The sequence below is a fragment of the Danio rerio genome, chromosome 2, assembly GCF_052040795.2.
Source record: "Danio rerio strain M-AB ecotype USA chromosome 2, GRCz13ab, whole genome shotgun sequence".
Taxonomy (NCBI): domain Eukaryota; kingdom Metazoa; phylum Chordata; class Actinopteri; order Cypriniformes; family Danionidae; genus Danio; species Danio rerio.
In genome coordinates, this window is record NC_141022.1 from 47,712,501 (window position 1) to 47,724,795 (window position 12,295).

A 12,295-nucleotide genomic window follows, 5' to 3' on the forward strand; every position below is an offset into this window, starting at 1 on the left:
AACACAATGTTCAACATTTCATCTGTGGAGTTTCTTTGGTAAAATATAGCACAGAGAAAAGCCTATGAGTGGAACAAGGTAGGATAAAAACATTTAACATTTTTAAAATCACATCGAATTTCTGTGGCTTGAACTTTTTCCATCCATTTGCTGTTCTACAAAGGTTTCACTGGTGTTATTAGAAGAAACTATGAACAACTGATCTGTAAAGTGTGAGTTCATATATTAATATTAGTTATTTGCTTATGTATGTTATTTGGGCAGTAATCTAAAGTTGCAACTATTCCAGATTTACTAAGTTCATAAATGAAGAATAGTTGGAACTTTAGAATAACGGCCCAATAACATATGTAAGCTATTAACTGATACTTAACAAGTCTTTAGTAAGTAATTTACCAACAGCTTGTTCATGATCTATTACTAATTTATTTGCTATAGTTACAAATCATTAAAATACAGTTACCAAGTCATTTACAACTTGTTAACTAACAGCTGGTAAGTTATCTTTTGGCTATCTATAAGGCACAGTTATAAATAATTAACAAACTATTAACTTTTCTTAACAATTTATTAATGGACTTTTAACTAGTTATAACGGATGGTTATTCTTAAGTGTTGCCAAATACTTAAATCAGAATTAGTAGAGTATACACTGTAAATAAAATGGGGTTTCACACAATCGATTTGTGTTGGAACATTATGAAGGAATTAAGTTAGTTTGTTAGTTTTTACAAATTTAAGTGGATTGAACATAAAACAATTAAGTTGTCCCAAAAAACCCTCAAGAATTGTGTTGTTTCAGAAGTAGTTTAAACACACAACAAACATATTTTTTTGAATGTAGATTTAGTATGTTTTTTTATGCATTTCACATGTTGTATTACTTTCTGAAGGCTGAATTGGATGAAAAATATGGTTAAAAATACTATAAAATGAACCTTAAAGTATGCTAAAAATTAGGTTTAACCGTATACTTTGAAAGTAAGCTTTTGATGCATTGATCCAAAGGTAATTTTTAACACATAATAAAAATGATGCTAAAATATATTTACATCGAATGCAAAATAAATACACTTGTAAAAAAAGCAACGCATTCCATTTTATTATATTTTTCCAAAACAATTTTTTTAAATATACCAAATTACAATTTCTTAAAAATGTGTTAAAAGTTAAATTGAGTAAAGATAGATATCATATAAGAAAGATAGATAAGTTATAAAAGTATGGTGATAATGCACTTTTATTATATGTAAAGTTATAAAAAATTTTGTTAGTATACAAGCATTGTACTACTGAAAATAAAATACATTTGCAATACAACTTAGTGCAGTGTTTCTCAACCACGCTCCTGGAGGACCACCAGTACTGCATGTTTTGGATGTCTCCTTTGTCTGTCACACTCATTACAGGTCTTTTAGTCTCTGCAAATAAGCTGATGATCTGAATCTGGTGTGTTTGTTAAAGGAGACATAGACTGTGTTCGAAATCACATACTACAGTATGCAAGAAGTACCCGGATGACCTACTACTTCTGGCGAGATTCTGAAGTGCGCATTCGAGAATCCATGAACGGGAGTGAATCGAAGCAAGTGACGCGGTTAGGTCATGTGACAGCGGATGTAGTACATCTGAGTTCCATTCATACTACTTGCATTAATACTGTACAGAGTGTACTTTTCTTACTGTCGAGTAGTAAATTCAATTTCAAATGCAGTACCTACTAGATAGTAGGTTATTTGGGACGCAGCCATAGAAAATGTGCAGAGCTGGTGGTCCTTCAGCAATGTGGTTGAGAAACACTGACTTAGTATACTTTTTTCACAGGTAAAGAATGGCTGGAAGTATTAATTGAGTATGAAAGGAGGGATACACTTACCCAGAACTCTTTCTCCCAGTCCTCCCAGCTCCATGTAGGCTCCCTGAAATGCATCCATCCAGTCATCGTCTATTGGGAATTCCTCTCCGTTGATCATTATAGTACTGCACCTACATCACCAATCATTCAGTGAACACAGTTAGTGAATAAAAACATGACTTTATGTAAAAAAGAGCAATTATGATGTATTATGAATAATCATAGATATTAAATATTTGTCTGTTCTTGCATTATTTATATCCTGTTACGGTGTTTATTAATACATTAATGTTACTTTTTACTGTAGTTTAAGATTCAGATATTAACTTTAATGTATAACAATTTTCTAGAATTATATATTTATATTTATTGCATATATATATATATATATATATATATATATATATATATATATATATATATATATATATATATATATATATATATATAACTTTATATTCAGCTTAATTCCAAATACACTGTAAAAAATAAAAAAGTTGAGTTAACTTAAAAAATTTTAAGCAACCAGCTGCAAAACAATTTTGAGTTTATTCAACTTGTTTGACAGTTCAACAGTGTTTGAAGTTGTGTCAAATATAAATAAGTTGAGTTAAATTACAGTTTTAAAGCAACTGGCTGCAAATAAATCGAGAGTTTATTTAACCTCAGTGGTTGACGCGTTTAATAATTTTTTTAAGTTGACTGAAAAGGCTGGTTTATGTCAAGATTAAAGTTGATTTAACTCAATTAAAATTAATAATAATAATTGGCACAACTTCAATCACTAAAGTTTCAAAAAAATCTATATTACTTTGCAACCATTTGCTTTAAAATGTTAACTCAAATTTTTATGTTTGACAGTGCAGGAAGTAAACACGTAAATGAAGAAATCAAACTTTTACGTCTCCTCAACAGATTTCATTATTTGCATTGAACAAACAGTTCATGAGAAAACTCAACACTGAGCTCAAAATATGTCCACCTAACTTAAAATTTTAAACTGAGTTAACAATTTGCAAGTTGTAATTTTTACAGTGTAGTGAAACAAATTGTAATACTTTCAGTTGTGGTTAAGATCAACACTGCAGTAAATAATAAAATGTATTCATGATAAATTAGGAAGCCATGGATCCACAACAACAAAAGCTAATAATCAAAAATAGAAATTTATCTACCATGAATCATCACAGTTATTAATTTATTAATGTCTGTCAACAATCCAGTGTTATATCAGTATTACTTACTACTACAGTATTCATTCATATTTTAAATTTGTTTTCAAAATTTTTCTTTTTATTTAGTTTTAGAAATGGTCATTTTTAAGCTTTTTTTCTTGTGTCAAACACAAAAGAGGATATTTAGGAGCGTTTCCTATTCTATATCTATCTATTTGTTCATCATTCATTGAAATAAGTTAAAATATATAAATAAAAAACATTACAAAATGCTAAACTAACTGAGACTTAACACAGTACACTTCGCTGCTTTTCTGCTTTTATTTTCCTCATTTTGACATTTCTTTGGAAAAAAGTCATCTGCTAAATGGACGAATAAAAATGTAAATATTTAAATATATATATATATATATATATATATATATATATATATATATATATATATATATATATATATATATATATATATATATATATATTAATCTGTGTCAACTCTCCCTTTAAAGCTATTAAATTAAATTTAATAATGCTCTTTCTTCAGTCATCACAGCTACAGACTGATATTCTTTATGCTCTATATATGGATTCCTTGTATTCAGGCCAGGTATGGATTACCTGTCCAAAATTCTCTCTGGAGCGCCTTTCATCACCAGCAGGTGTCCAGTAGGACTGTCTTCTAACTCGTGAATAGACAGCTAAGAGACAAAGAGAAAAAGAGAAGGATGGGGATTATTTATTATTTGAATCAATATCTGTATGACATCGACATGAACTGCTTGTAAAAGATCTTCAAAGCTTCGCGTATTTTGGTTTCCTGAAGATATACCTGGTATTTGTTAGTTGAATTGAATGGAATTTCGGCCACTTTCCGGTTGTTCTCTCTGAGAGTCTCAACATTGCCAGACAAGATCTCCACACACTTCAACAGAGCAGATTCTGAGGCGTCTCCTGCTGTATCCCTCTACAAACACACAAACTCACAGTGAGCATCTTTACATCCACACCAACATATTAAAAACAATCAAGTCAGTTTTTATAACAACTTAAACTAGATCCTAAAGTTTGAAAATTGAAGTAGCTTTAAAAGAGTTTCGAAGCAGTTTACAATCTAACATGATTAATAGTTACTGAAATGTTGTTAGCATGATAAGGCTAACATGTTACTTGCACATTGCTAGCATGATAATTGCTGTTGGTATGTTCTTAGCATGATTATTACATAATTAGCATGTTAATATCATGATTTTAGCATGAATAACTTATCAGTATTATGTTATTAGCATGATTAGTACATTAAAAACATGTTATCAGGTTCATCAGCATGTTGTGTGCATTATTAGCATGTTTCTAGCATGATTAGCATGTTACTAACATGTTGTTAGCATGGATGGGATGTTATTAGAATGTTGTGTCCATTAGGCTACCATGCTTCTAACATTATCATTTTACAAGTAAGTTTCTAACATGATTAGCATGTTACTAATGTGATTAACATGTTATTAACATGTTGTTAACATGGTTGGAATGTCAATGGCATGTAGTGAGTATTATTAACATGTTGTTACTATGATTAGCCTGTTACTAACATTATTAGCATGTTACTAACATGTTGATAACATGGTTGAAATAATAATAGAATGCTGTGAGAATTATTAGCATGTTGTAAGCATAACTAGCATGTTACAAAAAAAGTTAGCAGATTAACACGTTACTTAGTATGCTGTTAGCATTGTTAAAATGTTAATAGCATGTTGTGAGTATTATTAGCATGTTGTTACTAAGATTAGCCTGTTACTAGCATCAGCATGTTACTAACATGTTGTTAATATGGTTGGAATATTAATAGAACACGTGCATTACCTTGTTTCTAACATTAGCGTGTTACAAGTAAGTTTCTAACATGATTAGCATGCTACTAGCATGTTGTTAAAATGGTTGGAATATTAATAGCATGTTGTGCATATTAGCATGTTGTTACCATCATTGGCCTGTTACTAGCATTTTTAGCATGTTACTAACATGCTAACAAGGTCGAAATTTTAATACAATGTTGTGTGAATTATTAGCATGTTACAAAAAAGTTTTAACAGATTAACATGTTACTTAGCATGTTGTTGGAATATAATGTTGTGTGCATTTCCATGTTTCTAACATTAGCATGCAATTACGTTTCTAACATGATTAGCATGTTACTAGAATGTTTCTAGCATGATTAGCATGTTACTAACATCTTGTTAAAATGCTTGGGATGTCAATAGCATGTTGTGAGTATTATTAGCATGATCGTACCATGATTAGCCTGTTACTAGCACCATTAGCATGTTACATTGTTGAGCCCTAGAAAGTCATGTGAAATAAAACTAAATGCAATGTAACACTATGAAACCCCAACACATGCAAATCACCATTTTGCAAGGTCACAACACGCAAAAACATTAAATGAATGAGGACTCATGTGGACATAACACATTTAAATCACGTAATTTTAGCATTCATTCCAAGGTCAATTTTGTGCATATAAAATATATTTTCCCAACATCAAAATTGTGGCTGGTGAAAATGGTAAGTGGCTAGTAATGTTGGAAAATTACTATTCACAGTTGCTAATGATCAAAAAAGTTCTTTTCAAGCCCTGATTATTAGTAGTATGTTATAATTATTATTATTAGTATGTTACTAGCATATTGTTAACATCATAATCATGCTACATGTTTGTCTACAATGGAAGTCTATGGGGCAGTAGCTAGAGTGCTGTAAATAGTTTAGTAGGATGTGGTTAAAAAGTTAAAATGTCACCACTTAGTCACCGCTTCCTAGACCATTTTAAACTAGTCCAGCTTTAAGCCTCTAAAACAGTTTAATGCAGTTTTAACCTTACAAATTTTGTCCAATATTAAGTCAATGCCAGTTTTTACAATGGGAATCTATGGTGCAGTTGCTAAGGTGCTGTAAGTGAATGCTAGCGTTTAGCTAGGAAGTTCAAAAGAGAGAATGCACTGGCTACTCGCTAGACTGCTTTAAACGAGACTAGTTTCAAGTCTGTCTTTTTCAAGTGAACATAATGCTTTATATGCAAATCAATACATCTACAATGCAAGTAACCTGTACAGTATTTACTCTATTTACTGTATATTAAAAAATTGGTGACATCAAAAAGTAAGAATCTTTGTACTGTATACTGTACTCGTAGTTTTTCATTTGTTTTGCTTTCCATATATATGTCTCTTCCATATATATATATGTCTCTCACATTTCAGAACATTAAAGTAAAGTTGGGAGCTCTTTTCTGTTATATTGTTAAAAACACAGAAAAGAGCTCTTATCTAAAAGAGCTCACATCTAAAAACAGATGTGCTTTTAAAAACAGATCATGTCTTTACTGCTTGATTAACTCAATGTGTCCTTGTTAAAATATAATTTCCTTTCAAAAAGACACTATTAAAATGGTTGTGTGCCTTACCGTGCGTATAGGAATCTCCTCTTGTCCTGCTTTGAAAACAGCACGATTACAAAGCCCCCCCACTCGAGACAGAGAGAACCAGGTGGGAGAGCTTTTATCAAAGTCACAACCTACACACACAGAGCCAGACAGAAGAGAAGAAAAGGTTTGGTCAAGTGTGCTCAAACTGATATATGAAGAGATCAAGAGGACAATATCACTGGGAATGTTCAAAAGATGTCGAAAACACTGCCATTTAGCCCAGTCAAAGCCGACTAAAAGTGTGCTAATTACAAGAACGGTGTCTCTGGAGGATTATGGGTAAAGTGCCTCACTCAAAGAAGACACAATGGCCACCACAACTGTGATCGGGAATTTTAATTGACTCTGAAAGCTTACATTATAGAGCAGGTTTTCTTAAAAAAACTATTACATCTATTACAAACTATTACAATAACACTGGTCCACACTGAAAGCAAATACAGGTCTTGCCACAACTGCTCAGAGTGCATGTGAAATACATCTGTCATGATTCATTATGTCATTATTCATCTTTCCCTTTAATAATGTTTTAACCACTGTAATACCACTCAGTTGAGAAACCGGACTTCTGAAATGCATTTAGTTTATGGCTGCATGATATTGGGGAGAAATCCCATTGCATTATTTAGTTTTCCTTCGATATATATTGAAATATGAATAGAATTTTACAAGGTGACTTAATGAATTCAATTTGGAAAAAAATCATGATTTAAAATGAATTGGGATGACTTTGTAGGGGAGTGCATCTGCATAAGATATAATAAACAAATTACAAGCATAGATGAATCATGGTTCTTACACCTTTTCTAAAGTCCAATTGAAGAACTTTTCAGGTCTATCTTCTAACTTTTCCAGGACTTTACAAGTGTGGCAAGTTACATATTCATAATGGGGAAAATAAGTATTGAACACGTCACCATTTTTCTCAGAAAACGTATTTATAAAGGTGCTACTGACTTGAAATTTTCACTAAATGTTGGTAATAACCAAAAAAATCCATATATGCAGAAAAACTAAACTAATTTGATTATAAATGAAGTTATGTGTAACAAAATAAAACGATGCAGTGAAAAGGTATAGAAGACATGAGGAAAGGGAGGTATAGTAAGGCAGTGAAAGCCCAGACAGCAGCTGAAATCTCTCAGTAGTTATTCAGCAACCCTCTGCCCTTCCTCATTATAAATTATTATTAGCTGCTTCAGTCCAACATCCACATTAGCAGGAAGATGAAGATGAAACCAGAGTGGACATTTCAGCAAGACGATGATCTAAAACACAGCCAAGGAAACTTCAAATGCTTTCAGTGGAAGAAAATCAAGCTGTAGAATGGCCCAGCCAATCTCCAGACTTGAATCCAATAGAGCATTTTAAAACGCTCAGATTTAATAGACGTGACCCACAGAACCATCATGATTATTACACTATCTGAAAAAAAACTCACACCTGAGCAATTCATGCGAGTTCATTCTCCATATGAGAGGCGTCTTTAAGCTGCCATCAACAAAAAAGCCTTTTACAAATTATTAATTACATTTCATCACTTTTTCCTTGTGTCATTCCATTGTTATTATTACACACAACTCTTTTTTTCAGATTTTTTGTTTTGTTTTTGTTTTAAATCTGACTCAATTAAAAATCTGACTCAAGTAAAAAAAAACATGACATGTCCAGTTTTCCCCGTTGTACATACATATACATCATCACATTATATTAGATACTATTTTTCCGTTCTATCGTATAGTATAGTATAGTATAGTATAGTATAGTAGAGTAGAGTAGAGTAGAGTATAGTATAGTATAGTATAGTATAGTATAGTGCAGTATAGTAAATTTGTGGTGGCATGTTTGCCCCAAACCCACCATTGAATTACTGTCATTTACTATCTTTATTAACATTTATTTTATTTTATTTTATTTTATTATTAATTATAATAAAATTTTTATTTAAGCATATTCCATTTCAAGCACTTTATCCAACATCGAAGGACATTTTAAAACTTGATAACACAAGATGAAAATTCAAGGATTTTCAGCTCTGATAAATTCAGCAGAACAAAGATACCCATGAAATAAACAGTGCTTTATGATCTTCTGTGGAATCTAACAATATGTAGGCTATATGGAGACACAAACACCTAATTTACAAAAAAGGTGTCTTTTAAACACTTACAGTGTGCCTGTTTCAGACCGCACGGACTGAATATTTTCCCACATCTCTGCTAGGTGCAATCATTCATTGTCAATGACATAAACCATTATATGGGGTCAAATTTACATCTATATTATTTTATTATTATTATGATTTTCCCGATACCATCACACATCTAGTTCTGATGTTCTTCAGGGGGTAAATCAAGCATTAATTAGGGCTGACAAATACCCCTGTAATTTCCACCCTGAATATAGTACATAGATAAACTACTGCTTTTATGTTTGTTTTTGTTTTGTTTTTGTTATTTTGGAGCAGTATTTCAGACACAATTGTGTTTTAAACAATGAACTTTCACCATTCTAAGCACCATTTTTTATTCTTGGGTAAATAAATATTTCACATATAAATAAAAAGTAAAAAATAATAATAATAATAAAACCTGCTTCATAAAATGCGTTACAAAATGCATTGTGGGCAATTGGATCCACAATTATTATTTGAGATTTGGCTGTTGTTTATTTGTTTCTCACTTTTTTTCTTCCCTCCATTTTTTAAAATTTTCGTCTATGTTTGATATCTTTATTTGATCTTTTAGCCTATTGTGATTTATATTATACACATGTACAATAAATGACTGAACTTGTATCTACTTGTCAACCCAGGCTCATTCTGAAGACATACCCGTATATACAGTACATTTCTGGAAACCGCTAAATATGTCCAAGGAGCTACGTTTATTTTTTTATTTGCAGTTTTTGTTTACACAAATCCACCAGAGGCCGCTGTGTATACATTTTTCAGATCTCAAATTTCCCTCCCGAGTGAAACTTCTCTCACCTGCTGTTCTTGCGTAAATCCACCAGAGGTCGCCTTCGACTAACTGACTGACTGAGCAATCGACTGACCCACCTTCCTCCTTCCCTAAACCAAACCAAGTGTTTTCAAAAGCACCAATTGACCCGCCCACCCACTTTCCTAAACACAGCCAACAGTTTTAAAAAGCAATCCAGAAAAAAAAGTCCTTGTCTGATTTTTACTGTTTTCAGATTTTACGACATTCTCACCCTGTTATTTATTTGTTTATATAATTTTTTTGGCTTCTGTTTTAGTCTTGCCTGTTTTCTGGAACCATTCTTCGCCAAACTCGAATTGACCCCGTCATTGTGGTCAACTCGTCTCTACAACTCAAGTCCACCGACGTACATGGCAAGCTAACTGGACAAACTGGTAACAGCAGCAAAGCCGTTTGTTAAAAATAACGACGTCATATCGCACTCTAGTGTTGGCTTTAAAGATGAAATACAGCCATACATGCTGTACGTCTGGCTACATAATTTGCAATCTCCAGAAATGTATATAGGGATACGTTTTCAGAATGAGCCTATGTTGCATATTGTCTAGAAGCAGTGCAGTAGGGCAGTGGGGCTCTGTTGGAGCAAAGATAATTTCTCTCTGTTTTTCAAATCTTTTTGAAATAGTTGTTTTATTGATTAAAATGTCAGTAAAAAGATCGGGAAAAAAAATCCATTGTGGCAATGTGAAACGCCTCCAGAGTAAACCGTGAAACTAGATAGCCCAGGATTTTGCTTGCCCAGGCTTCAGAATGAAACAATTTGAAGCATGAATAGCCCTTGCAATGTTCACTCGAGATGTCTGTGGACCTTAAAGCATGCTGACCTGATTGATCCTCAGTGGTGTCGGCCTCGTGAATCTGGTTGTCAAACCACATGTGAGCGACGGTCATCCGGTTCTGAGTCAGGGTCCCAGTTTTATCCGAGCAGATGGTGGAGGTGGAACCCAAAGTCTCCACAGCTTCCAGATTCTTCACCAGGCAGTTTTTGCGAGCCATACGCTTTGCTGTCAGAGTCAAGCAGACCTGAGAGAGATTGACTGGTGTTAAAGGACACAGGCTGAAAGGCAATGCTGTTTTATGGTCTTTCTGCCTTTGAAACGTGCTTTTGTGGGGTTTTAGAAGTCAATGGAAGACGGAGTCTTGACAAAGAGAGAAGGATAAAAGACTGGAAAGAATGAAAGGACGTGAACAAAACCTTCAGTCTGTGGGTGTATATAAAAGCATTTAAAAGTTTTGGGGTCTGTACGTTTTTTTAAAAAGGTCTCATTTGCTCATGTGAACTGGATTAATTTGATTAAAAAGATATAATAAAATATGATTGTTGTTTAAAATTTAATTTTGCATCGTCCAGATATCTGATATATGACAGTTTGCATGTACAGTTGAAGTCAAAATTATATGCCCTTCTGTGAATTTGTTTTCTTTTTTAAATATTTCCCGAATGATATTTTTTATAGTGTTTCCTATAATATTTATTCTTCTGGAGAAAGTTTTTGTCTAAAAATTTGTCTTGTTTCAGCTTGAATAAAACCAGTTTTAATAATAAAAAAAAATTATTAGCCCCCTTTTTTATATAGTCTACAGAACAAACCACTATTATACGATTTGCCTAATTACCCTAACTTGCCTAATTAACCTAGTTTAGCCTTTAAATGTCGCTTTAAGCTGAATCCTAATATCTTAAAAAATATCTAGTCAAATATTATGTACTGTCATCATGGGAATGACAAAATAAATCAGTTATTAGAAATGAGTTACAACTATTATCAGGGTTCATACACATTTTTACCACAAAAATTCCATGACTTTTCCAAGACTTTTCCAGAACTTTCAAGTACATTTTCATGACGTAATGTTTCATGTAATGTCTACATATACATGGTAAACAATAAGAAAAACAATACAGCATATCATAGAACACACAACAATCTATGTTGTTTAAATTAGTTTTTATATCTATGTAAAATTGATTTTGATAATGCCTAAACAGCAATGTGAGAGCAGGTTTTTGGCCAAGGACAGAAAAGAAGTGGTAACACTTTACAATAAGGTTCATTAGTTAATGCATTTACTAACATGAACTAATCATGAACAACAATTGTTTAGCATTTATTAACTATAATTGAACATTTACTAATTCATTATTAACATTCAAGTCCGTGCTTGTTAACATTAGTTAATGCACCATGAGTTAACATAAACTAACAATAAACAACTGTATTTTCATTGTAACGTTTAATAACATGAATAAATACTGTAGTTAATGTATTGTTCATTGTTTGTTCATGTTAGTAAATGCATTACTTAACATTAACTAATGAACCTCATTGTAAAGTGTGACCAAAGAAGTAAAAACAACTAACCTATATTCAAGTTAGGGCTGCATAATATATCGTTTCAGCATCGTTATCGAAATGTGTGCATCTGGTATGGTCACATCGCAGGATATGCAATGTTGGGATTATAGTTTAATATAGAGTTTAATCATAATGAAGTAAACATTTATTATCTGCAAACATTTTTAAGTGATAGTTCACTTGTTTCAAACATTTATGAGTTGTTTTTTTGATGAACACAAAAAGAATATAATTGAATAACTCCTATAGTATTGAAACATGTGAAGTGTGAGTAAATAGTCAGTAATCTTTCAGTGAACTGTTCCTTTAAGGAATGTGACTGTGTGAACACTTCAATATTTCTAATTTTAAAACATCTGTTCACAAGAATTTTTTTGTAACTTTAATAAAGATTAAATAATATACAATGAAGACTATGCAGT

The 12,295-nt window shown here is 32.1% G+C and overlaps 1 protein-coding gene across 2 annotated transcripts in view; it reads right to left on the reverse strand.

The window, feature by feature from the left end:
• The window catches only part of atp1a2a (ATPase Na+/K+ transporting subunit alpha 2a), a 52,494-nt gene that overhangs the window by 20,770 nt on the left and 19,429 nt on the right, over nucleotides 1-12,295 (reverse strand). For both annotated transcript variants that reach the window (XR_015477917.1, NM_131683.1), the window contains 5 exon segments: nucleotides 10,341-10,539; nucleotides 6,491-6,600; nucleotides 3,857-3,991; nucleotides 3,646-3,725; nucleotides 1,877-1,986 (listed from right to left, as the gene is read on the reverse strand). Coding sequence is in view for 1 of the 2 variants with exons in the window: in NM_131683.1 (NP_571758.1) it covers nucleotides 1,877-1,986; nucleotides 3,646-3,725; nucleotides 3,857-3,991; nucleotides 6,491-6,600; nucleotides 10,341-10,539 (634 nt within the window). In the remaining variant the exon portion in view is untranslated.